At 61.7% G+C, this 25,080-nt stretch overlaps 1 protein-coding gene and 1 long non-coding RNA gene across 3 annotated transcripts in view; one reads left to right on the forward strand and one right to left on the reverse strand.

The window, feature by feature from the left end:
- FLNC (filamin C) overlaps positions 1 to 23,269 on the forward strand; it is a 26,120-nt gene extending 2,851 nt beyond the window's left edge. Inside the window, exons 2-48 of one of the 2 annotated variants that reach the window (XM_036089285.2) lie at positions 853 to 1,101; positions 2,650 to 2,747; positions 2,898 to 3,048; positions 3,144 to 3,262; positions 3,476 to 3,553; positions 3,747 to 3,909; positions 4,073 to 4,273; positions 5,435 to 5,572; positions 5,972 to 6,098; positions 6,234 to 6,370; positions 6,562 to 6,755; positions 6,857 to 6,970; positions 7,603 to 7,746; positions 7,965 to 8,088; positions 8,278 to 8,438; positions 8,639 to 8,729; positions 8,818 to 8,987; positions 9,204 to 9,321; positions 9,411 to 9,673; positions 10,048 to 10,645; positions 11,308 to 11,481; positions 11,594 to 11,756; positions 12,024 to 12,184; positions 12,997 to 13,164; positions 13,250 to 13,373; positions 13,887 to 14,043; positions 14,122 to 14,311; positions 14,489 to 14,512; positions 14,630 to 14,877; positions 15,302 to 15,382; positions 15,696 to 15,795; positions 16,057 to 16,197; positions 16,406 to 16,534; positions 16,611 to 16,784; positions 17,418 to 17,579; positions 17,694 to 17,897; positions 18,356 to 18,508; positions 18,599 to 18,721; positions 18,805 to 19,044; positions 19,195 to 19,464; positions 19,565 to 19,702; positions 19,911 to 20,026; positions 20,595 to 20,727; positions 20,822 to 20,998; positions 21,182 to 21,400; positions 22,021 to 22,230; positions 22,355 to 23,269. In XM_036089285.2, the coding sequence (XP_035945178.2) occupies positions 853 to 1,101; positions 2,650 to 2,747; positions 2,898 to 3,048; positions 3,144 to 3,262; positions 3,476 to 3,553; positions 3,747 to 3,909; positions 4,073 to 4,273; positions 5,435 to 5,572; positions 5,972 to 6,098; positions 6,234 to 6,370; positions 6,562 to 6,755; positions 6,857 to 6,970; positions 7,603 to 7,746; positions 7,965 to 8,088; positions 8,278 to 8,438; positions 8,639 to 8,729; positions 8,818 to 8,987; positions 9,204 to 9,321; positions 9,411 to 9,673; positions 10,048 to 10,645; positions 11,308 to 11,481; positions 11,594 to 11,756; positions 12,024 to 12,184; positions 12,997 to 13,164; positions 13,250 to 13,373; positions 13,887 to 14,043; positions 14,122 to 14,311; positions 14,489 to 14,512; positions 14,630 to 14,877; positions 15,302 to 15,382; positions 15,696 to 15,795; positions 16,057 to 16,197; positions 16,406 to 16,534; positions 16,611 to 16,784; positions 17,418 to 17,579; positions 17,694 to 17,897; positions 18,356 to 18,508; positions 18,599 to 18,721; positions 18,805 to 19,044; positions 19,195 to 19,464; positions 19,565 to 19,702; positions 19,911 to 20,026; positions 20,595 to 20,727; positions 20,822 to 20,998; positions 21,182 to 21,400; positions 22,021 to 22,230; positions 22,355 to 22,542 (7,805 nt within the window). In that variant the 3' untranslated portion in view covers positions 22,543 to 23,269. The remainder of the gene's footprint in view (positions 1 to 852; positions 1,102 to 2,649; positions 2,748 to 2,897; positions 3,049 to 3,143; positions 3,263 to 3,475; positions 3,554 to 3,746; positions 3,910 to 4,072; positions 4,274 to 5,434; positions 5,573 to 5,971; positions 6,099 to 6,233; positions 6,371 to 6,561; positions 6,756 to 6,856; positions 6,971 to 7,602; positions 7,747 to 7,964; positions 8,089 to 8,277; positions 8,439 to 8,638; positions 8,730 to 8,817; positions 8,988 to 9,203; positions 9,322 to 9,410; positions 9,674 to 10,047; positions 10,646 to 11,307; positions 11,482 to 11,593; positions 11,757 to 12,023; positions 12,185 to 12,996; positions 13,165 to 13,249; positions 13,374 to 13,886; positions 14,044 to 14,121; positions 14,312 to 14,488; positions 14,513 to 14,629; positions 14,878 to 15,301; positions 15,383 to 15,695; positions 15,796 to 16,056; positions 16,198 to 16,405; positions 16,535 to 16,610; positions 16,785 to 17,417; positions 17,580 to 17,693; positions 17,898 to 18,355; positions 18,509 to 18,598; positions 18,722 to 18,804; positions 19,045 to 19,194; positions 19,465 to 19,564; positions 19,703 to 19,910; positions 20,027 to 20,594; positions 20,728 to 20,821; positions 20,999 to 21,181; positions 21,401 to 22,020; positions 22,231 to 22,354) is intronic. The other variant, XM_036089286.2, reaches the window with a different exon arrangement.
- Positions 16,547 to 19,046, reverse strand: LOC144379593 (uncharacterized). Its single transcript, XR_013442868.1, has 3 exons — positions 18,782 to 19,046; positions 16,992 to 17,158; positions 16,547 to 16,656 (listed from the first exon to the last, which is right to left on the reverse strand). It is a non-coding gene; the product is annotated as an uncharacterized LOC144379593 (long non-coding RNA).
- Positions 23,270 to 25,080: the final 1,811 nt, after the last annotated feature.

Genomic DNA, 25,080 nt, shown 5'->3' on the forward strand with positions numbered 1-25,080 from the left:
CAGCATTTGAAAGCATGATTTTCAAGCCTTTACCCAAAGTCTGCACTGTACCCCCTCCCTCCTTCCAGAACTTTGTTCCAAAAGCCTTTTATGGTGTTCAGAGGAGAATTTGGCTGGAACCAGGTTAGTTCTATTCCTCTCCAAATTCAGTTTTTAAAATATTCATCCATTCAGCCAGTACTTGAGACCCTACTAAGTTCTAGACTCTGAGCATAAAGAAATAAAATAGTGTCTAGTGTGAAAGAAGCCAGACAAAAAGAGTACATACTATAGGATTCCATTTGTATAAAACTCTAGAAAATGCAAACTAATCTGTAGTAACCAAGGGCAGACCAGTTGTTGCCTGGGAAGTGGGGACAAGGAGGGACAGACGCAAAGAAATTTGGGGAGAGATGGATATGTTTATGACATGGTGATGGTGTTACGGGCACATACTTATCCAGTTGTGTACTCGAATACGTGCAGTTTCTTGGATGTCAGGCATACCTTAATAAAACTGTTAAAAAATGAAACAAAACAGCCTCTGCCCCCAAGAGGCTTACAATCCCGGATAATTGCCCAGATGCCTGTAGCCTGATGGAGGCCCACGCATGCGCCGTTCCACAGGTGAAAGTACCTGTTGCGGGGGAAGCAGCCTCATTCCGAAGGGAGGGACCCAAAAGTGTTAGGCTTCTCGGTCCGGCCTCGTGGGAGGGTGAGAATTTGGTAGGCAGAGAATGGGCAGGTTCCAGAATCGAGTTCTGACCACCCCCCACCCCCCCACCCTCCCCCGGGCTCTAGCAGCAGCTTCGGGAGCTGAGCTGGGGAGGGCAGCCCCCTTGCTGAGCCCAGCTTGTCCTCTTTGCTCTGCAGACAGCAAGGCCATCGTGGATGGGAACCTGAAGCTGATCCTGGGTCTAATCTGGACGCTGATCCTGCACTACTCCATCTCCATGCCCATGTGGGAAGATGAGGATGACGAGGATGCCCGCAAGCAGACACCCAAACAGCGTCTGCTCGGCTGGATCCAGAACAAGGTGCCGCAGCTGCCCATCACTAACTTCAACCGCGACTGGCAGGACGGCAAGGCTCTGGGCGCCCTGGTGGACAACTGTGCCCCTGGTGAGTGGGCCGGTGGGCCCATCCTGGAGCCCTTCGCTGGTGGTACTGAGGCCTGTGCTTGTCAGAATGCATATCTCAGGGCTGGGGGAGTCGGAGTGTGGGGGCAGGGGGTGGGGGCGGAGGGGGCTTGCCCCCTGCTCCAGCCGAGAATCGAGAATCTTTGCTGGCGTCAGGCCCTGCCTGCTGGGTGTGCCAGACCCTGCAGCTGCAGCAAAAGGTTCAGAATTCCTCATTCTACAGACAAGGGCACTGAGGTCCAGAGAGGGCCAGTGACTTGTCTAAGATCACACAGCTTATTTGTGGCAGAACTGAACTAGAGCCCAAGGCCTCAGCTTCCTGCTCCAGGAGCTTCCTACTTCGCCACAGGGGTACAGTTTCTGCTGAGCTGAGAGGACAGAAATGTGGTAGGACTTGTAGCCAGAAGGCCGGGAGCTGGACCCTGAGAAGGTTCTTCTTTGGGAGACCCTGGGAGAGGCTTGAGGAGGGGCTGAAGCTGGTGTGGCACTGCCCAGTGGCTGGTGACCCAGCCCTGCCCTCTCTCACTGGAGGTCCCGGCCTAGTCAGGTGGGGACAGCTCAGGACCCACGAGGAGACTGAGGCATCACAGACTAGTGCCCTGCCCCACAGGCGGCTCCCTCTCTGACCATCACTGCCCAAGAAGAGAGGTTGTCTTCTCCCTCGGGTGGATCAGCTCTGCTCCCAGCCCCTTGGGAGAATCCTCCCCCAGCCTAGGGTCAGCCGGGGAGCAGGGGGCGGGAGCCTGGGGCATGGCCGCCTGGGAAGCATTCCCAGCTGCTGGTGAGGCCGCCAGCAGTGAGCTCAGCTGTTCCACCCGTCATGGATTCCAGCCTTTGAGCCGGCCCCCTCCCAACCCAGGAGCATCACCCCTTCTCCAGCTCTGGCCTGGACCAAGCATCCCCTAAGCTCTGTGCCCCTTGACAGGAGTGATCTGGAGCTGCCTTAGCATTCTTCCTGTTAGGAGAGATGGGTTTTGGGTGGCCACAGAGGAGAACCCGTCCTCTGAAAATGTGCCCTTAAGTGTCTCAGTTTCCCCAAGTGGTCAGTGAGGAAGGGGAGGGTGTTTTATGCCCTAAAGCTGATGTGGGAAGTGCTCGGAGCTCTGGGACTTGAGGGCGGCTGTGAGAAGACCTTCTGGGGGACAGGTCAGAGGCATGTGCAGGACGGGGCCTCTGACCTCCCCTGCGCACCCCTGGGGTAGGGGGAATGAGGCTGGAGGGATGGGGGGTGTCCTCACAGGGTCTGCGCTGGGGCCTGGGCAGGCAGGAGGCCGACTGGCAGGGCCGGTGCCAGGCTGCGTCAGCCAGGGCAGAAAGGCCTCATTGTTGGTGCTAGGGAGGGCTGCTGCGCCTCTCAACAGCGATGGGCATCCCAGCCGATGGGCCACAACGTAAGGGCTCAGCAGGAACCTGGCTGCTCAGGGGCCTAGAGCGCCGTGGCGGTGGGTGTGACTCTGTCGGATGAGCAAATGCTCTGCGTTCTGACTGGCAGCTTTCCCCTAATCATTGTCTCTCTCCGCCATCTCTCCAGGCCTCTGCCCTGACTGGGAGGCCTGGGACCCCAACCAGCCTGTGGAGAACGCCCGGGAGGCCATGCAGCAGGCGGACGACTGGCTCGGGGTGCCCCAGGTACACGAGCAAACGGGATGGGGGGAGAAGAGAGGGGCAAGAGGACCCAGGATGGAGGTTGGGTCTATAAGGAGGCCCAGTCAGGACGTGGGAAAGAAGTGGGGTTGCTAGGTCGAGGGCACCCGGTGACTCCATTCCTCCCCGTGGCAGGTGATTGCCCCCGAGGAGATTGTGGACCCCAACGTGGATGAGCATTCTGTCATGACCTACCTGTCCCAGTTCCCCAAGGCCAAACTCAAACCTGGTGCCCCTGTTCGCTCCAAGCAGCTGAACCCTAAGAAGGCCATTGCCTACGGGCCTGGTAGGTGTCGAGCCCCTGACCGTCTTCCCTGTGCAGCTGGGTACCTCCTAGGATGGAGCTCCCTAAGTACCTCGGCTCTGCCTTCTGTCCCCCAGGCATCGAGCCCCACGGCAACACCGTGCTGCAGCCCGCCCACTTCACCGTGCAGACGGTGGATGCCGGCATGGGCGAGGTGCTGGTCTACATCGAGGACCCCGAGGGCCACACTGAGGAGGTATGGAGAGCCTCTGGGGACGAGAGGGGTTGGCATGGGCTTGGAGCCAGAGACCCACAGGCTGACAACAGGGATGGCCGGGAGATGGCCACCAGAGCTCGCTGCATGCTGGGGGCCGGGGGGGGTGGGGCATCACCGTGCGGGCTGCCAGGCACTGTGGGGTCAGGAGGGGCTGCGGCCACTGTGACCTCCTGTCTTCTTCCTTCCCAATAGGCCAAGGTGGTTCCCAACAACGACAAGAACCGCACCTACGCGGTCTCCTACATGCCGAAGGTCGCTGGGCTGCACAAGGTATCTCCCTGCAGACCTTCCGCATTCCAGTCACATGCTTAGCTCTGGCCGAGCGGACCCCGCTCTCAGCTCGCACCCCCCACCCCAGCACACTCAGCGGCCAACGTCTCCCCATCCTTGGCTCTGCTCTGCCCACCCATCCCCTCTCAGAACTGCTTTCCCCGAGAAGCTAACACTTGCCCCCTGACCCCAGGTGACCGTGCTCTTTGCTGGCCAGAACATTGAACGCAGCCCCTTTGAGGTGAACGTGGGCATGGCCCTGGGGGATGCCAACAAGGTGTCAGCCCGTGGCCCTGGCCTGGAGCCTGTGGGCAACGTGGCCAACAAACCCACCTACTTTGACATCTACACGGCGGGTAAGAATAGGCCCCAGGTGGGTGGCAGCCCGGCAGCCCGTGACCACATGGGGTGACATGGATGGGGGCCTGGGACAGAGGGGTGGGTGGGACCAGAGCGGGGGAGCCCACAGTGGCTATGCGTGTCTGGAGCAGGGGTGCTCACGGCCTTTGTGCACGGCAGGGGCCGGGACTGGTGATGTTGCCGTGGTGATCGTGGACCCGCAGGGCCGGCGGGACACAGTGGAGGTGGCCCTGGAGGACAAGGGCGACAGCACGTTCCGATGCACTTACAGGCCTGTGATGGAGGGGCCCCACACGGTGCACGTGGCCTTCGCCGGGGCCCCCATCACCCGCAGCCCTTTTCCTGTCCATGTGGCAGAAGGTAAAGGCCCTTCAGCCCCGCAGTCACCCTCACTGAGGCCAGGACACAGAATCACCCCCAAATTTTGGGTCTGAGGGTTTATGGGAATCGAAGGAGCAAATCCAGGGTGGAACGGGAGTCAGCTGAAGCTTTAAAATAGGTGGAGTAGCCGTGGAGGGGAGGGGGAGAGCTCCGGAGAGACCTCATCCTGGTCATCCCTCCACACACTACCCCCGGGCAGGGTCAGGAGACCACAGTAAAGCATATCAGACAGGGGCCACCTTCGGAGGGTTGCAGGGGCATATGTGATGAGCACCCATACCCCAGGCCTCAGGTGGTGACTCCCGCCACTCGGTTCTCTCCCTGCTGCTCGGAGTCCTCGGTGCCCATCCTCCACCAGGCCAAGAAGCTGGTGCCACGTTCGTAGTATCCGGGGGAGGCGGGGCCGGCATGGCCATAGCTGACTGGCCGCACTGTGCTGTGTGGCAGGGCCCAGGCGTGTGGGACTGCCCCCCTTCCGTGGCATTCCGTGGCAGGCCTCACGTTCCGTGCCATTGCCTGTGCCCCGTGCTAGGCCTGGAGTACATGTCATTGCCGGTTTTGTGGCCCTCCCATCGGGTTCGGTGCCATTTGATGTGTTCCGTGGCAGGCTGAGATCGCCATTCTTTGGCCCGTGTTGAGCAGCAAGGTCTGGGTTCATTGCCATGGTGGCGTTCTGTGGCAGGCTGATTTCCCTGCCTTGCCTGCGATCCGTGGCGGGCTTCATGCTGTGTTGGATCTGTGGCCTTGCTCAGTGTGTTGTGGCATGACTTAGTCCTAAAGCTGCTGTGGTGGGTCTGACTGAGAAGGATTAGGCGGCCTCTAGGTGGGTGGTTTGGGCCCCCCCCCTCTCTTTGCCCCCCTCTCTGCCCCGGGTCTGCTCACCCGTGCTGTGTGCCATAGTCTGAGAAGCCCAGCAGGAAGGGTTTCTTGTGGCCGGCTCCCCGTCCAGCATGGCTCCCAAGGGCCCCAGGAGTGTCAGGGGCTCCAGGGAGTGCTAGGGAGGGCGGATGGCATGAGGCCCGAGCTCGTGCCTGTGCGAGTCAGCGAGACTATGCCCAGCGAGGTAGGGGAGGAGTGGTGAGGGGCTGAGGCTCTGTCTCAGCTCCTCAGCACCCCTAATCTTCTCTCTCCAACCCCCAGCTTGTAACCCCAACGCCTGCCGCGCCTCTGGGCGGGGCCTGCAGCCCAAGGGTGTGCGCGTGAAAGAGGTGGCTGACTTCAAGGTGTTCACTAAGGGTGCCGGCAGCGGGGAGCTCAAGGTCACAGTCAAGGGGCCGAGTGAGTGCCAGGGCCCAGGACTGGGGAGTGGGAGAGCAGGGAGGAAATCTGGCCAGTGGGGCTGATTCCCTGAGGGCGGTGACGGCCAGCACCATGTGCCCCCCCTGGAGAGACTCCAAAGAGAAGCTGACCACAGGCACCATGGGGCCTTAGGCCCATTGTCTCCTCTCTTGCTTCAGTTTCCCGACTGCAAGCTGGGAATGATCCTCTTCCCCTTACCTGCTACCCCAGCTGTCATGCACAGGGAGGACATGAGGTCCCTGCCTGAGTTTCAGCCCTGCCCATTAGTAGCACTGCCCTCAGGCTGGGCCTGGGTCCCCAGGGCTCCTTGAGGGCATTGAGGAACTGTGACTCCCAGACTGTTGATCACACCCCCTTCTCTGACCCCCATCCCCCCAGAGGGCACAGAGGAGCCGGTGAAGGTGCGGGAGGCTGGGGATGGTGTGTTCGAGTGTGAGTACTACCCTGTGGTGCCTGGGAAGTACGTGGTGACCATCACATGGGGCGGCTATGCCATCCCGCGCAGGTAAGCTGTGCACCCCGGGCCTTCCTGTGTGGGCCCTCATGGGGCGGGAGGAGGAAGAGGGGCTGCTGACACTCTGGGGGGGGTACCTCTAGCAGAGCACTTCCTGGCATGGACACCAGATCCCTCTTTGCCCAGCCCTTTTGAGGTACAGGTGAGCCCAGAGGCAGGAGCACAGAAGGTACGGGCCTGGGGTCCCGGACTGAAAACGGGCCAGGTGGGCAAGTCAGCCGACTTCGTGGTGGAGGCCATCGGCACGGAGGTGGGGACGCTGGGTAAGTGGCCGGGTGGTAGCAGCCGGGAATGCTGGCGAGTGGTGTGATGGAGGGGACGTGGGAAGTGACGGGGGCCAGGAGGTGGGAATGTTGGGTAGCATGAGACCGAGTGGGACATCGGGGCAACTGAGGGGTGATGCAGTGTCCGAGCTGCCTCTCGCGCCCTCTGATCTTCCCTACCTCGCACACAGGCTTCTCCATTGAGGGGCCCTCGCAGGCCAAGATCGAGTGTGATGACAAGGGCGATGGCTCCTGCGATGTGAGGTACTGGCCCACAGAGCCCGGGGAGTACGCCGTGCATGTCATCTGTGACGACGAGGACATCCGAGACTCGCCCTTCATTGCCCACATCCAGCCGGCCGCACCTGACTGTTTCCCAGACAAGGTGCGGTCCGGCGACTGCACGCCAGGCCCAGGACGGGGCGGGGGTGGGAGGGGGCCCTCCTCCAGTCCCTGACCTAGCCCTCCGCTCCTCCCCCTGCACAGGTCAAGGCCTTTGGGCCCGGCCTGGAGCCCACTGGCTGCATCGTGGACAAGCCTGCGGAGTTCACCATCGATGCCCGCGCCGCCGGCAAGGGCGACCTGAATCTGTATGCCCAGGTGGGGCACTGCCCAGTCCTGCCACCCCCATTGCCCTGGGCAGGAACCCTGGGAGGGTGGGGGCAGGTGAGAGGCAGAGCGAATTGTAACATCGCACGACTGACTCTCTCATGGATCCAGAAGAACTATGGGAAACTTAAAATTTTGTGTTTTCTGGTGATAATCTTAACCAACTGAGCCACCCAGGCGCCCATGGTGATAATCTTAACATATTTTACCAAAAGTATACTTTGTTGCACTAATAATTTTTCAACTGAAAGATGGTTTGATTCAGACGTTGGCTTCCCAAATCGGTTTTTCAAACTGGTGTCCACTAACCTCTAAATTAATGAATGTATTCTTGGGTCCAAGAGGATGATTTTTCTTTAAAATGTTCACTGTTCAACTTTAGAAACGTGGATTTAGCCCAGCCTCTCCCCCACTAACACCTCTCAGCTGCCTAGGCTGGGAGGCCAGGCCACCCAGATGTTTTTGAGCCAGATCTCTAGGCTCCCAGGGTGTGCTGTGACCCCCGGGCTCCTTTGGCCTGAGGTCGGAGGCAGTGGGTAAGGAGGGCCACCTGAGGCCAGCAGAGGGCGCCAGTGCTCTGAGGAGGCGGGAGCCCTTTAAGGCTTTGCTTGGTGATCCCACAGGACGCTGATGGCTGTCCTGTCAACATCACGGTCATCCCGAATGGCGACGGCACCTTCCGCTGCTCCTACGTGCCCACCAAACCCATTAAACACACCATCATCATCTCCTGGGGAGGTGTCAACGTGCCCAAGAGCCCCTTCCGGGTGCGTCTCCTATCCTGCCCCTGGCCGCTGGGGTCCCAGAGGGAGGGTGGAGCCCCCCCTGCACGGGAGATGTTGGTTGTCCCTGGGCCCTTGTCACCACTTCCCACCTCACCACCCACAGAGGCTAAGACTGGTCCCACTAAGGCTGGGCTGGCAGTGCTGGGGAAGGGGGCCTTGTGGGAAGGGCACTGTGCTGAGCATTGACCCCCTGCCCACAGGTAAACGTGGGAGAAGGCAGTCACCCTGAGCGGGTGAAGGTGTATGGCCCAGGCGTGGAGAAGACGGGCCTCAAGGCCAATGAGCCCACCTACTTCACGGTGGACTGCAGCGAGGCTGGGCAAGGTGCGCCTGGCTGTGGCTGGGGGCGGGGGTGGCCTGGGGTGGGGTCCAGGGCACGGTCTGGGTGGGGTCTGGGTTGGTGGGGCTCCTGCTCCGGCTAGATCCTGTTTCTGGGCAGAGTTCGAGTGGGACTAATTAAGTGGGGGAGGCTGTTGAGACCCCACTCATGGCCTTGTGCCTGCCTCCCCTCAGGGGACGTGAGTATTGGCATCAAGTGCGCCCCTGGCGTCGTGGGCCCTGCAGAAGCTGACATCGACTTCGACATCATCAAGAATGACAATGACACCTTCACAGTCAAGTACACACCCCCAGGAGCCGGCCGCTACACCATCATGGTGCTGTTTGCCAACCAGGTACCCCACCCTCGGCTTTGGCCGTCACCGGTAGCCTGCACCCTCCGAGTCGAATTGACACGCTGTCATGTGGGGACAAGTTCGCAGCCGTCGATGGGGCAGTTCTCGTGTGCGGGCAGTGTGCTGCGGGAGGCACAAAGGGCGGGGGCTCTCTCAGAAGCTGCCTCTGCCTACCCTCACCGAGGCTTTCTTCCATCCAGGAGATCCCTGCCAGCCCCTTCCATATTAAGGTGGACCCATCCCATGATGCCAGCAAGGTCAAGGCTGAGGGCCCTGGGCTGAACCGTACAGGTAGGTGTCTGGGCAGGGGCCGGGCCAGGCTGCAGTTGGGGCTGGGCGTCCGCCAGGCCCTCACCGCCGTCTCGGCTGGGCCCCCCAGGTGTGGAAGTTGGGAAGCCCACTCACTTCACGGTGCTGACCAAGGGAGCCGGCAAGGCCAAGCTGGATGTGCACTTCGCTGGGGCCGCCAAGGGCGAGGCTGTGCGCGACTTTGAAATCATCGACAACCATGACTACTCCTACACTGTCAAGTACACGGCCGTCCAGCAGGTGTGTCCCACCCCCGCCCCGCCTCACCTGTCCTGGCTGACAGGGTCCGCATCTCCTTCCTCCAGTCTCCTAGGGCCTCTTCTGAGTGTCGGCCCCTTTCCTGCCGCCCCTCCTCTCTGGCCATGCCCTTCTGAGCCTCAGGTCCACCTCGGCCACGGGCATGTTGCCAGGCTGTGTCTAAGCCACCCAGTTCCGACCTCCTCTTGTACCCAACAGGGCAACATGGCAGTGACAGTGACCTATGGTGGGGACCCTGTCCCTAAGAGCCCCTTTGTGGTGAATGTGGCGCCCCCGTTGGACCTGAGCAAAGTCAAAGTTCAAGGCCTGAACAGCAGTAAGTGGGGCAGGAGCTGACCTGGAAGTGACGGGTATCGTGGGGTGGGCCGGAGCCTCTGTTCATTGCGCCCCTCGCCCTCTCCGCAGAGGTGGCCGTGGGGCAGGAACAGGCGTTCTCCGTGAACACACGTGGGGCTGGCGGTCAGGGCCAGCTGGACGTGCGGATGACCTCACCTTCCCGCCGACCCATCCCTTGCAAGCTGGAGCCCGGGGGTGGGGCCGAAACCCAGGCCGTGCGCTACATGCCCCCCGAGGAGGGACCCTACAAGGTGGACATCACCTACGATGGTCACCCAGTGCCTGGCAGCCCCTTTGCTGTGGAGGGTGTCCTGCCCCCTGACCCGTCCAAGGTGAGGAGATAGGAGCTAGAAGGAGCTGGGATTTGGGGGTTTACAAGGAAGATGGAGGAGTCACAGGGCCAGAGGCCAGAGGGCCCATATTTCTGGAGTGAGTGCGGTCAAGGACCCAAGGCCAAGCGATCCCCCGTCCTGGGACCTGCCTTTGAGACACCTTAGTTATTAGGAGCGTGGCCTTTGATCGTACCTGGGTTTGAATTCCAGGTTTGATCTGTTTGCCCCCACTTCCTCATCTGGAATTGTTATAATCAGGACTCAGTCTGTTGTAGCTGCTACATTAAAAGGTGCTTAGCTGGGGGGGGGGCCATGAAGACCAAGCATGGGAGGGGCCGGATGTGAGGAACCCATATCCCTGCCCTTCTCCCTAGGTCTGTGCTTATGGGCCTGGTCTCAAGGGTGGACTGGTAGGCACCCCAGCACCCTTCTCCATCGACACCAAGGGGGCTGGCACAGGTGGCCTGGGGCTGACGGTGGAGGGCCCCTGTGAGGCCAAGATCGAGTGCCAGGACAATGGTGATGGTTCATGTGCTGTCAGCTACCTGCCCACGGAGCCGGGCGAGTACACCATCAACATCCTGTTTGCCGAAGCCCACATCCCTGGCTCGCCCTTCAAGGCCGCCATCCGGCCTGTGTTCGACCCGAGCAAGGTGCGGGCCAGTGGGCCCGGCCTGGAGCGCGGCCAGGCTGGCGAGGCAGCCACCTTCACTGTGGACTGCTCCGAGGCGGGCGAGGCTGAGCTGACCATTGAGATCCTGTCGGACGCCGGCGTCAAGGCCGAGGTCCTGATCCACAACAATGCCGACGGCACCTACCACATCACCTACAGCCCTGCCTTTCCGGGCACCTACACCATTACCATCAAGTATGGCGGGCACCCTGTCCCCAAATTCCCTACCCGCGTCCACGTGCAGCCTGCTGTTGACACCAGTGGAATCAAGGTCTCGGGGCCCGGGGTGGAGCCTCATGGTGAGTGAGAGGAGGAGACAGGGAGCCATGAGCAGGAGCGAGGGAAGCAGGGCTGAGGGCTTAGGGGGGGCCAAGGCCGGGTGAACGGAGGGTTTGGGGGCAGCCTTGGAGTCCTTAGGGCTCAGATACCCCAGAGAAGGAACCAAGGACCAGGGGCTGGGCACGGAGCTTTGCCTCTCTGCTCACGCGGCAAAACTGTGTCTGCCCATGTGCATCTTTCTGGGGAGATCCTAGCTTTCTCAGATCACGTCCCTGACCTGAAAAAGCTACGGACCCCGCTGGAGCGAGTACAGAGGGAAAGCTTTGGGGCAGAGGGTCAGGAGACCGTTCAGCTCGGTTCAGTAAATGTGAGTGGCCACCTGCTGGGGGCCAGCCACTGGCTAGGCATGGTGGGGGGGAGGTATAGGGAGACAGAAGACCCAGACCCACCCTTGAGGCTGTGGGGCACCTGAGGGGAATATCACAGGATGGTGATGGGAACAAAGCAGGGGCAGGGGGAGATGGGCCTGGAGTGCACAGGGGTGCAGAGGGGGGCTAGGCTCAGGCTGGGAAGTAGCAGGTGGATAGGAGGAACAGCCTGGGAGTTGGGGAGGGTGGAGGCATGAGTGATTATGGGAAAGCCGCCCCTGACCCACACTGAGTGTTCCTCTCCTGGGACCCAGGTGTCCTGCGTGAGGTGACCACTGAGTTCACTGTGGATGCAAGATCCTTAACAGCCACGGGTGGGAACCATGTGACCGCGCGTGTGCTCAACCCCTCGGGTGCTAAGACAGACACCTATGTGACGGACAACGGGGACGGCACCTACCGAGTGCAGTACACAGCCTATGAGGAGGGTGAGGGCCCGGGCTGAGTGGGGGAGGGCGGGGGTCTGATCACTGCACTCAGTGTGGCCGCGGTGCTGGGGGCCGTGCACGCCCTGACTCGCTCTGTGTGGCCGGCTTCCAGGTGTGCATCTGGTGGAGGTGCTGTACGATGATGTCGCCGTGCCCAAGAGCCCCTTCAGAGTGGGCGTGACTGAGGGCTGTGACCCCACCCGCGTGCGGGCCTTCGGGCCAGGCCTGGAGGGTGGCTTGGTCAACAAGGCCAACCACTTCACCGTGGAGACCAGGTATCCGCCCCCTTTCCTAATCTGGACACTGAGGCTGTGGCCCCCCTGATCCCAGCCCCTTGCCCTTCTCCTTTGCCCTCCCGTGTGTGCCTCATCCCATCTCCTCTCCAGGGTGACCAGGAGCAAACCTCCCCCAGTGGTTCAGATCACCCCCTGTAGCTGGGCCCCTGGCAGCCTCCCCTCCTCCCTCCGCCCACCCCATTCAGCCGCTCTTCCCCCTCCCCACTCGCTGTCACTAGCAGAGCTGATGAGGGTGTCACCTTGCAGGGGAGCTGGCACTGGAGGCCTAGGCCTAGCCATCGAGGGCCCCTCGGAAGCCAAGATGTCCTGCAAGGACAACAAAGACGGCAGCTGTACCGTGGAGTACATCCCCTTCACACCCGGAGACTACGACGTCAACATCACCTTTGGGGGGCGGCCCATCCCAGGTGCGTGCGGAGGACGGTGGGTGGCTCGGGGGAGGCAGCCGCGGATGCCGGGGCCGCGGCCGAGAGGCAGGGCGGGGCTTGCTGTTGACCCCACAGCCCCTCCAGTTCATTCTGCCAGGCCCGGAGCTGGCGTCCTGGCCCCTTGCCTGGAGCGCCAGACCTCCTGGGTCCGGTGCTCAGACACAGTCCGCGCGGCTGGCTCAGCGCCGGTGGCCTCACGCCTTCTCGCTCTGTCTGCAAAGCAGGCCCTGCTCCCCGCAGGGCTGGCTGCCTGCACGGGCCCCGCCTTCCGTGACTGCAGTGCTCGGGCATGCTGCAATTGGACATTTTCCCCCACCTTTTCTAATTTCACATGGTCAAAAGTGGGTTTTATTATTTTTTAAAGATTTTATTTATTCATTTGAGACCGAGAGAGAGAGAACATGAGCAGGGGAGAGGGAGAAGCAGACTTCCCACTGAGCCGGGAGCCTGACATGGGGCTCGATCCCAGGACCTGGAGATCACGACCTGAGCCGAAGGCAGATGCTTAACTATCTGAACCACCTAGGTGCCCCAAAAGTGGATTTTTTTTTAAATCAATTTTTAGCATTTTATTTAGGAAGGACTTCTTCCAGGTCTGCCCAGCCTCGGTCTACAGCCAAGTTTATCTATCCCTGTTCACAATTTCTTAGCAAGTTCTTAAGCATTTGCGTAAGTTGGTCTGGCCTCCCTGGGGTGCTTCAGAGGCAGGGAAGACCTCCTTCTACCGGCTTCCTCAGTGTCCGAGATCTTCCCTGGCAGGTGGGTAGGAGCTGATGTCCTTCTCCTCGCAGGGAGCCCATTCCGGGTGCCGGTGAAGGATGTGGTGGACCCTGGGAAGGTGAAGTGCTCGGGGCCAGGGCTGGGGGCCGGTGTCAGGGCCCGGGTGCCCCAGACCTTCACAGTGGACTGCAGCCAAGCTGGCCGAGCCCCGCTGCATGTGGCCGTGCTGGGCCCCACAGGTACAGAATGTCCGGGGCAGGGTGGAAGGAGGGGCGGGAGGACGGGGCACCAGGAGGCTCTGCTGACCCTGCCCCCCTTGCCCAGGTGTGGCCGAGCCCGTGGAGGTGCTAGACAATGGAGGTGGCACCCACACTGTCCACTACACCCCAGCCACCGATGGGCCCTACACGGTAGCCGTCAAGTATGCCGACCAGGAGGTGCCACGCAGGTGAGAACTACTTTGGGGCTCCCACGCCGTGGCCGAACCCACTTCTCCCAGGGCCACACCTACAGGCCCCTGCCAGGGCCCTGGGGGTGCCCCTTCCACCTGTCTTGGCCTCCTCTGGCCTCGGTCTCAGCCATCCCAGCCTGCTCTTCCTTGGGGCTCCCTGCCTGTCGCCACAGAGGGGCAGCACAGCTCCGGGGGCTGTCCTTGGGCTGGGCTCTCCCACCACGTAGCTGCACAATTAGTGCCTTGGGAGAAGGCGGGGCGGGGGGGGGGGGGGGGGAGTGCGGGGGGAGAAGGCAGCCTCCCGCACCCTCCTCTTTAAACCAACCGCAGCGTCTTCCTGCGGAATGCAGAAACGCTCAGGCTCCATCCCGGCCATCGAGCAGCCCTCCCACAAAACTCAGGATGTGGTCTGTTCCCTCCTCCCTGCCCCACAGAATCCTCCCTCCTTATGTCTGTGGGGAGGACTCCCCCGAGACCCCAGCCAACTGTCCCTTGTTTCTGCCCCTCAAGCCCCTTCAAGATCAAGGTGCTTCCTGCCCACGATGCCAGCAAGGTGCGGGCCAGTGGCCCCGGCCTCAACGCGTCCGGCATCCCCGCCAGCCTGCCCGTGGAGTTCACCATTGACGCGCGGGATGCCGGGGAGGGTCTGCTCACCGTCCAGATCCTGGTGAGTCCGTGCTGCGCAGCCCATCTCCCTGGTCAGGCTCTGGGCACAGGCCGGCCCTGACCGCTGCATCTCTCCCAGGACCCCGAGGGAAAGCCCAAGAAGGCCAACATCCGAGACAACGGGGATGGCACATACACCGTGTCCTACCTGCCAGACATGAGTGGCCGCTACACCATCACCATCAAGTATGGTGGCGACGAGATCCCCTACTCGCCCTTCCGCATCCATGCCCTGCCCACCGGGGATGCCAGCAAGTGTCTTGTCACAGGTGGGTGCGCTCTCCATGGCCTCTGCCCCTGGAGACTCGCCGTCGAGTCCCCCTCACAGCTCTTCCAGGTCCCTGGCCCAGTCCCTAGGGGACTGCCGGTCAGAGAGCCCACCTGACCCGCCCCATCCCCCCCTGCTCCCCACGGCCGTGTGGCCTCACGCTCTTCTCTGTTTCCAGTGTCCATTGGAGGCCATGGCCTGGGTGAGTGGCCTTTCTCTTCTTGCTGTGGGCTGAGGTGGTGAGGGCAGCTGGGAATGGAGAGGGACTGGGCACAGCAGCCCCCCCCAAGACCCTCAACCTGGCTCTCCTGGGTGGCAGGTGCCTGCCTAGGACCCCGCATCCAGATCGGGGAGGAGACCGTGATCACGGTGGATGCCAAGGCGGCAGGCAAAGGCAAGGTGACATGCACAGTGTCCACGCCGGATGGGGCAGAGCTCGACGTGGACGTGGTTGAGAACCACGATGGTACCTTTGACATCTACTACACAGCGCCCGAGCCGGGCAAGTACGTCATCACGATCCGCTTTGGAGGCGAGCACATCCCCAACAGCCCCTTCCACGTGCTGGTAAGCTCCAAGGCCCTGGACGGTGGCTGGGGAGACGGGCCCTGTTAGCAGCAGCGAGAAAGCCCAGAACCCGCCCCCATGTCTGATAGATTCCGGAGTCAAGCCTTCGGGTCCCCATGGCCTCCCAGCTTGGGAGTTGAGCACAGCCCTTGTTTCTGGCCTCTCCAGTGGTCGGTCAGATCTCTTTGGAGGAGCTGGTCATGTAGTTCTCCGACCCTCGGGCCCACAGTCCCTAGCCATGCCCCCAAGGTGGCCCTGTGGGGCGATGAAGCCCTCCAGAGGGTAAAGCTCGCGAGATAGCCATCCCGCCCCGAGGGCAGCCCAAGACCTCAGGTCCCGGGCCATTGTCGGAGTGGGCTCCGGAGCGCTCGGGCTGGCGAGAGCCGGCCTGCCACAGCCCGTGCTCTCCGTGCCTTGCCCCCAGGCGTGTGACCGCATGGCCCACGTGGAGGAGCCCTCTGACGTGCTGCAGCTGCGCCGGCCCAGCACCTACCCCGCGCCCTGGGTACTGCCGCCTCCCGCGGGGGCCGCGCCGCGCCCTCCTCCTGCTCCTTCATTTCCTCCTTCTAGTCCTCCGTGGCCAGGGCTGGGGCATGGTTTGGGGCCGTCTTGGGGAGCAGGCGGGCATGAGGCTGGGCAGATGGGTCCCCGGGCTGAGCACGGCGCCCCTTCTCTTGCAGTTGCCACGCCTCTCCTGCCGCTCTGGTTTCACCATTAACCATCTTGTTCTCTCCTCACTTTCTTGGACTTCCGTTGGGACTCAGGCCAAGCTCCCCAGACCTTCCCCAGCCAATGACTGTTCCTCTCCCCTGCCGCAGGCCACAGAAGAGCCGGTGGTGCCCGCAGAGCCAATGGAATCCATGCTGAGGCCCTTCAACCTGGTCATCCCCTTCACCGTGCAGAAAGGGGAACTCACTGGTACGTCCTGGGGCCCTGAGGCAGGAGGGCTGGGGGAGGGGGGAGGGGGACAACCTCTTCCAGGCCCAGAGAGGGGAAGCGAGCTACCCAGGGTCACACAGCCAAGTTGGGCAGAGCTGGAACTCAGACTCCAGCCCTCTCTGCCCCAGCGCAGGCTTCGGCTCGCTGCTCCGGCTGTCTCCCGGGGCCTGGGGCAGCAGGAGAGGGGTGGGCCGAGCTAGGAAAAAGCAGGGTCCCCTACATAACTCTGCTACCCCACAGGGGAGGTACGGATGCCCTCCGGGAAAACGGCCCGGCCCAACATCACCGACAACAAGGACGGCACCATCACGGTGAGGTACGCGCCCACTGAGAAAGGCCTGCACCACATGGGGATCAAGTACGACGGCAACCACATCCCTGGTGAGTCGGGGCCGGGCTCAGAGGGGCCCACGGGGGCTTCGTTCTTGCCTGCCTTCTTTCAACAAATATTCACGGAGCAGCGGCTGTATGCAGAGACATGCCAGCCCCTGGGGGGGCAGACTTCCATCAGTCAGGCCCTGTGACAGGGAAGCTGCAGGAACGTACAGGGGGCCCTGCTGACACAGGCCCTTCTCTCTGTCTCCTTCAGGAAGCCCCTTGCAGTTCTACGTGGATGCCATCAATAGCCGCCACGTCAGTGCCTACGGGCCAGGCCTGAGCCACGGCATGGTCAACAAGCCGGCCACCTTCACCATTGTCACCAAGGACGCTGGAGAAGGTGCGGGGAGCTGGAGGCAGAGGGCTGGGGTAGGAGGAGGGCAGGACCTCTGATCTCAGCCCGCCTCCCCCTCCAGGAGGTCTGTCCCTGGCCGTGGAGGGCCCGTCCAAGGCCGAGATCACCTGCAAGGACAACAAGGACGGCACCTGCACGGTGTCCTACCTGCCCACGGCGCCCGGAGACTACAGCATCATCGTGCGCTTTGATGACAAGCACATCCCCGGAAGCCCCTTCACGGCCAAGATCACAGGTGGGGTGGGGGTGGGCACATGAGCCTACAGTACAAGCCCCAGCACGAGCCGGGTGGGGAAGCCCAGCATGTCCGAGTAACCCAGGGCGTTAGGGTTCGCACCCCTCTGGGTGAAAGCGGTCATCTTTGGACAAATACAAGGAACACTCCATTCCTTAGAGCAGGTGGGGAGTATCCACCCACCCCCCATGCTTTCAAACACCTCACCTCATTTAGTCACTGATGTAACTCTTGTGAAGTTAGGGTACCGATCATCTCTTTTGGTAGATCAGGAGGCCCAGAGAGGCTAAGCAACTTGATCAGAGCCACATGGCAGGCAAGGGGTCGGTGCTGTCTGCTCCAGTCTAGGGTTTCGGTTCCACGAAACCATGGGACTTGCAATTAAAATACACAGATTAGGGCTTGAGCCCATTCAGGCCTGAGGCACCCATGGGGCAGCTGGGGTAGTGGGCCCATCTCTAGTCTTTGGCAGCCAACGTGTGACTGAAGGCCATGCTCTCTTGGGCCTTGGGCCTCTCTGCCCTGAGTGGTCCCAGCTCGCGAGTCCAGCGGGGTCTGCTGGGAGGTCTCCTGAGCCCCACGAGGACATGGCCTGCCTGGAATCCTGTCTGACACGTCAAACTCCCCCACCAGGTGATGACTCGATGCGCACGTCACAGCTGAATGTGGGCACCTCCACGGACGTGTCACTGAAGATCACCGAGAGTGACCTGAGCCTGCTGACCGCCAGCATCCGTGCCCCCTCGGGCAACGAGGAGCCCTGCCTATTAAAGCGCCTGCCCAACCGCCACATTGGTGAGTGCGGGGCCGAGGGGAGGGGCCTCCGGGGGAGGAGGAAGGCCTGACAGGAGTCAGGAGGGGGGCTCTGCCAGGCGCAGCGCCCCGGGCCTGACCACCCCCTCTCCACAGGCATCTCCTTCACCCCCAAGGAAGTCGGGGAGCACGTGGTAAGCGTGCGCAAGAGCGGCAAGCACGTCACCAACAGCCCCTTCAAGATCCTGGTGGGGCCGTCTGAGATCGGGGACGCCAGCAAGGTGCGCGTCTGGGGCAAGGGCCTGTCCGAGGGACAGACCTTCCAGGTGGCGGAGTTCATCGTGGACACTCGCAATGCAGGTGCTTCTCGCCCCAGGGACCCCCGCCCCCACTCCCCACTCAGCTGGTGTTTCTAAGGAGGACTTGAACTTTCCCGCCCAGGGCCCCTTCGTCATCTCCTCCCTGAACTTCCTGGCCCAGTCTCTGTGGGGATTCGCATTCTGGGGTCTATTTGGGGGGTAGTGCATGTTCCGTGTCACGTCTCTCAAATTTAAGAGAAAGCCCAGCTGTCCTGAGTTTCGGACTCTCCCTCACTCACTGGAACCCGAGAGGCCCACCTGAGGGACTTCCCCACACTGCCCCATCCCCGGCCCCCTGGCTCGGCGCCTGGCTCACCCCTCCTCCCGCAGAGCCCGCTGTCCTCGGTGGTCATTACCCATGCTGGGCACCTGTTCCAGACAGAGCCTGGAGCGTGGGGAGGGCACAGCAGAGTGGCAGGGCCTGAGGGGGGGGGGTGTGTGTCCTTGGTGTCCTGCCAGGTTACGGGGGCCTGGGGCTGAGTATTGAAGGCCCTAGCAAGGTGGACATCAACTGTGAGGACATGGAGGACGGCACGTGCAAAGTCACCTACTGCCCCACCGAGCCTGGCACCTACATCATCAACATCAAATTTGCTGACAAGCACGTGCCCGGTAAGCTTTGGGCCACCGCTGGGCAGGGAGAGGCTGCGAGGCGGTGGTCGGAGCTGCCTGATCGCCCCCTCCCCTCCCCTCCCCTCCCAGGAAGCCCGTTCACTGTGAAGGTCACCGGCGAGGGTCGCATGAAGGAGAGCATCACCCGACGCAGACAGGCGCCCGCCATCGCCACCATCGGCAGCACCTGTGACCTCAACCTCAAGATCCCAGGTGTGACCCCGGGACGGCCTGGGCAGGGCTCTGGGGCGGCCGGTGGGCCTGGCCACTCACCTCTGCCGCTCCGTGTCCCCCAGGGAACTGGTTCCAGATGGTGTCTGCCCAGGAGCGCCTGACGCGCACCTTCACCCGTAGCAGCCACACGTACACCCGCACCGAGCGCACGGAGATCAGCAAGACGCGGGGCGGGGAGACCAAGCGCGAGGTGCGGGTGGAGGAGTCCACCCAGGTCGGCGGAGACCCCTTCCCCGCCGTCTTCGGGGACTTCCTGGGCCGGGAGCGCCTGGGCTCCTTCGGCAGCATCCCCCGGCAGGAGGGTAGGCATGGCTGCGCTGGGCCTTCCATCCCCTGGGGGCAGGGCGGGGAGGCTGCAGGGGCCGCGGGTGTTCTGGGCAGAGGAAGAGGGAGGGAAGGTCCAAGGCTGGGAGCGGCCCCAGTGTCACCCTGACACTCCCCACTCCTTGCAGGTGAGGCCAGCTCTCAGGACATGACCGCACAGGTGACCAGCCCGTCGGGCAAGATGGAAACCGCAGAGATTGTTGAGGGAGAAGACAGCGCATACAGCGTGCGCTTCGTGCCCCAGGAGATGGGGCCCCACACAGTCACGGTCAAGTACCGCGGCCAGCACGTGCCTGGCAGCCCCTTTCAGTTCACTGTGGGGCCACTGGGTGAAGGCGGTGCCCACAAAGTGAGGGCTGGAGGCACAGGACTGGAGCGAGGGGTGGCCAGCGTGCCAGGTGAGGGGCAGGCGCCAGGCGAGGGGGGTGGAGGCAGGGCGGCTGGGGGGATGGGCAGTGGTGCTGAAGAGCTGTCTCTGCCCTGCTTCCCTGTCCCCAGCTGAGTTCAGCATTTGGACCCGAGAAGCAGGTGCCGGGGGCCTGTCCATTGCCGTGGAGGGTCCCAGCAAGGCGGAGATTGCATTTGAGGACCGAAAAGATGGTTCCTGTGGGGTCTCCTATGTTGTCCAGGAACCAGGTAGGGGTCTGTGATGGAGGGGGAGCCTGGGCCCGCCTGACCTGGGCCCCTGCTTGCTCTCTGCCCCATCTCCCTCCACCCCACACCCCTGGGGCTGTGAGTCTCTCTCCCTGACCCAAGGAGCCTGTCCAGGGATGAGGCGGGTGGGTGGTCCCACCCCCACCATCTCCCACCCAGGGGCCTGTGCTGACCAGCCTTCCCTCCCCAGGTGACTATGAGGTCTCCATCAAGTTCAACGATGAGCACATACCAGACAGTCCCTTTGTGGTGCCTGTGGCCTCCCTCTCGGATGACGCTCGCCGCCTCACCGTCACCAGCCTCCAGGTATGTGCCCGGGGGTAGGCCCCTCTGCCGTCCTAAGACATGGGGAGGAGCTGAAGGCAGGTCCATGGGTTCAAGGGTTTAACAGTGACCTTGGAAGGGACAGCCGGCAGAAGTCCCCCTCCCTCCCAGTATCTACAGCAGGGGGCCATGCTTCACCCCCAGGATCATCTTCACACACTCCCATCCCCAACTGGCCTCCTTGTGCTTCTTCCAGTCCTTCCCATTGACCCACCTTCTCCAGGGAGCCCCCCCCCCCCCAGGCCAGTCTAGGCCACACTCTTCCTTCCTCATCTGGGCCTCTGGCCTGCTTTATAGTGTGAGTCTTACCTCCTCAGCCGGGACGGGGTACATCGTCTCATCCCCCACCGTGCCCAGCATAGCTGGGTGGGCCCACCTCCCTGCAGGTGGATGCCAAGGCCACAGGCCCTGCCCCCCACCTCCCAGAGCCTTGTTGACTACCTCCCTGAGCTGGGCCAGGCCGGGGCTGGGAGCCTCCAGGCTGGGCGGGCAGCGAGAGCGGTGCTCCAGACCCTCCCAGGAGTCTGAGCACCCTCTGTGGCCTCTGCAGGAGACGGGGCTCAAGGTGAACCAGCCGGCGTCCTTTGCAGTGCAGCTGAATGGTGCCCGGGGCGTGATCGATGCTCGCGTGCACACGCCCTCGGGCGCGGTGGAGGAGTGCTACGTGTCTGAGCTGGACAGCGGTGAGCTGGCCCTGGCCTTGCCCACCCGTGCCAGGCCCCGCTGGGGGACGGGGAGAGGAAGAACAAAGGCCCTCACCAACCCTCTGCCCCACAGATAAGCACACCATCCGCTTCATCCCCCACGAGAACGGCGTCCACTCTATTGATGTCAAGTTCAATGGTGCCCACATCCCTGGCAGTCCCTTCAAGATCCGTGTTGGGGAGCAGAGCCAGGCTGGGGACCCAGGCTTGGTGTCAGCTTATGGTCCTGGGCTTGAGGGAGGCACTACTGGTGAGTGTCTGGGGCTGGGGCAGAGGGGTGGATATTGGGGTGCTCAGCTTCTGGTCCTGTACTGCCCTGACCCGGAGGGCTGAGGCCCTGCCGAGGTCGGCTGTGGGAGCCTGGGGCCCGGCCCAGCTCTGGGCCCCAAGCCCTTCCTGCCTACAGCCCATCCTTGCTACCTCCGACCCCCAGGTGTGTCATCAGAGTTCATCGTCAACACCCTGAACGCGGGCTCAGGGGCCTTGTCGGTCACCATCGATGGCCCCTCCAAGGTGCAGCTGGACTGTCGGGAGTGTCCTGAGGGCCATGTGGTCACTTACACTCCCATGGCCCCTGGCAACTACCTCATTGCTATCAAGTACGGTGGTCCCCAGCACATTGTGGGCAGCCCCTTCAAGGCCAAGGTCACAGGTGAGTGCCCTGGGTGGGGGGGCATGCCTCCAGCCCGGCCTGGAGGACTCCAGTGGCCATTCACATTGGGTCACAGTCTGACCCCAAAACCACGGGCAACTTACCAGAAATAAGTGGGCCCGGTCGCGCGCACACCATTCTGTGCAGCCACGGAGAATCATTTTTGAAAATCAACTCCTTCCTCTTTACTGTTGCCCATCACTTGATGAATCTTTTCCCTGCAATGGCTCCCAAGCTTTAGCTTAATCTTCTGCCCTCCTGGCTTCTAGGTTTCTGCTTCCTAGAAGACAAAGCTCAATAAATACTTAGCACGCTTTCCTTTCGGAAGCAGCATGAAGGATTAGTTGGATACGTGTTCTTTTTAAAGCAAGACTCTTACCCTGTGACTTGGATTCCCAGACCAAGCCAGGGTGAGGGCTGGAGCCATCCGAGGCCCAGGGCCTCAGCACAAGCGGAAGCTGGTGCACGCAGCCGGGCTCGCTGGGAACGCCAGGTGCCCCAGCGGGGGGAAGGGACGTGGCCCCCGCTGTTAGGGCTGTCAGTGCGGGGACCCAGGGCCTGCAGCCTAGGGAAGGCAGGCCTCTTCCCCCAGCTCGTGCTCACCCTGCTCTGCCCCTCAGGGCCCCGGCTGTCTGGAGGCCACAGCCTTCACGAAACATCCACAGTTCTGGTGGAGACCGTGACCAAGTCATCCTCCAGCCGTGGCTCCAGCTACAGCTCCATCCCTAAGTTCTCCTCGGATGCCAGCAAGGTGGTGACACGGGGCCCGGGGCTGTCCCAGGCCTTTGTGGGCCAGAAGAACTCCTTCACCGTGGACTGCAGCAAAGCAGGCATGCTGAGGGAGGAGAGGGGTGGTTTCCTAGGGTGGGCAAGGGCACAGGGACATGGGGGGTGGGGGGTCCCAAGGGGCTGTGGGCCCCTGGGGTGACCCAGCCCCTTCTGTCTCCTCTCCAGGCACCAACATGATGATGGTGGGCGTGCACGGGCCCAAGACCCCCTGTGAGGAGGTCTACGTGAAGCACATGGGGAACCGGGTTTACAACGTCACCTACACCGTCAAGGAGAAAGGGGACTACATCCTCATCGTCAAGTGGGGCGACGAAAGTGTCCCCGGAAGCCCCTTCAAAGTCAATGTGCCCTGAATCCCAGAAGCGCCTCCCCCAGCCTCGGCCCCCGCCTCCGGCCAGCCCGTGCACACGCACACACACGCGCACACACACACACAAATTCCACACCTAGATGCACACGCGCAGAATCAGACCGCAAACACCCGCCCTGGGGTGTGGGATGGGCGGCTCAGCCTCCCTGCCATGCCCCCAGGGCTTGGGGGGGCCTTACCTGTCTCAGGGCAGCGCTCCTCCTGGCCAATGTGACGCAAGGGCGGGCTGGGGGTCGGGAGGGGGTCAGGGAAGCCCCGAGTTTTCTGGTGGGGCTGAGGCCAGCGGGGAAGCATGTGTTTGGGGGTGTCTGCGTGTGTGAGAGAGGTCACCCTCAAACCGCACTGCCGGCCAGACCACCTTGCTGCTAAGGACCGGGTCTGGCCCCTCGGGGGCCACAACCCCAGAGCGTTAAGGACTTGGAGAAGAAAGCACAACCGGAGGAGAAAACAGACCCAGACCCAGCAGCGCTGGACGCGGCCTGGCCCCGGGCGGTTTCTAGCTGCCCAGCCAGGCTTCCTGGAGGACTGCTTTCTCTCTCTCGCTCTCTTTTTTTTTTTTTTTTACGGTTGCACAGCTCTGCCCCGTGGGGGGCCTTTTTTACACACTGCGAGGCCCAGCTTTCTGGGGGGACTTTTGCACAAATCATGTGGCTCTGCCGGGAGTCGCTTACGTGGAAAACTCCAAATAAAGTGTGGCCTGTCGCAGAGGCTTGGCTGTTGTCGTGCACGTGCTTTCTATGGGTGGCCACCATCTGTCTGGGGAGGTCTGGGATTTGGTGGAATACTTGAAAGAACCAACGACAGGGGCTTCCAGGATTAGTCCTCAGACTCCTAGAGAGTTGGCGGGTGGGAGAGGGAAGTGAACACTGTTCTGGAAGACTGCCCTATGGCTCCTGGGAGGCCAGCTTCCCTTCAGCCTGATCTCAAAGATGTTCAACAAATTAGGTCCTTAAAACAGTGAGCACGGACTCCAACAGGAAATGTTCCTCACCCAGCAAACAGGCGGAACCCCATGCAAACCCAGGAACCTTCAATCCAGCTAAGTCCAGGGTCAGATCTGGACCCATTCCGGTTCCATCAGCAGTTCTGACCTTGCTCAGGACCCCAACCCAAACCAGCCTCCTAACCAGTCACCCTGGCCTGAGCTCTTCCCTTAGTCTCCCTGGCCCACAAGCATCTGCTGGTAGCATCCGTGGCCCGCCCACCAGCCTCTTCATTCAGCCTCCCTGGCTCAGACCTCTGAACTAGTCTCCTAGGCCCACCGCCGCCTCAATTAGCCTCCCTGGCCAGCCAGCCTCTTGATGAATGTAGCCTCCCTGGCTCACAAACCACTGAACTAGCCTCCCTGACTCTACAGCCTTTTCACTTAACTTCCCAGCAGCCCCTTACCTGAGCCTCCCTGGTCCACCAGCCTCTTCACTGAGCCTCCTTGGCATGCTTGCTTCTTCTATTAGTCTCCCTGGCCTCCAGCCGCTGGCAAGTCTTCAGAGAGGCCCACCACCTCTTCCCTCAGCCTCCCTGGCCCACCAGCTTCTTATTTAGTCTCCCAGGCCCACCACCTTCTCCCTTAGCCTCCCTAGTTCACGAGCCTCCTCCCTTAGTTTCCCTGCCCACTAGCCACTTAACTAACTGCCGGCCCTTTAACAAGTCCCTTGCTCACCAGCTTGCAAACTAGCCCTTTTGTCCCACAGCGTATTCACTAGTCTCCCTAGCCTGCCAGCATCTTTCTATGGCCTCCCTGGCCCACAAACCTCTGAACTAGTATGCCTGGCCCATGAGCCTCTTTACTAGTCCCTGGCCCACCAGCTTCTAAACTAGACTTTTTGGCCCATCAGCATCTTAACTAGTTTCTCTAGGCCACCAGCCTCTTTGCTTACCCTCCCTGACCCACCAGCCTCTTCCCTTGGCCTCCCTGGCTACTAAGGTCTCAGCTAGTCTGGGCCCGCCAGCCTCCAGACTTAACTTCCCTGGCCTACAGTCTTTTCACTTAGCCTCCCTGGCCAGCCAGATTAACTAGTCTCCATGGCCAACTAACCTGTTCACTTACCCTCCCTGGCCCACCAGCCTCTTCCCTTGGCCTCCCTGGCTACTAAGGTCTCAGCTAGTCTGGGCCCGCCAGCCTCCAGACTTAACCTCCCTGGCCTACAGTCTTTTCACTTAGCCTCCCTGGCCCATCAGCCTCTTAACTAGTCTCCGTGGAAAAGCAACCTCTTCAGTTAGCCTCCCTGGCCTGCCACTTCTTCACCTAAGCCTCGCTGACCCACTAACGACTGAACAAGCCTCCCTGGCCTATAGCCTCTTCCCTTAGCCTCCCTGCCTTTAACTAGTCTCCCCGGCCTGCTAGCCTCTTCACTACTCTCCCTGGTCTGCCGGGTTCTTAACTAGTCCCGCAGGCCCACCAGCTTCTAAACTAGTTTCCTTGGCCCATCAGCATCACTACTAGTTTCCCTGGCCCACCAGTCTCTTCACTTGACTTCCTTGGCCACCAACCTCTGAACTAGTCTTCCTGGCCTGTCAGCAT

The sequence above is a fragment of the Halichoerus grypus genome, chromosome 12 (genome assembly GCF_964656455.1).
Source record: "Halichoerus grypus chromosome 12, mHalGry1.hap1.1, whole genome shotgun sequence".
Taxonomy (NCBI): domain Eukaryota; kingdom Metazoa; phylum Chordata; class Mammalia; order Carnivora; family Phocidae; genus Halichoerus; species Halichoerus grypus.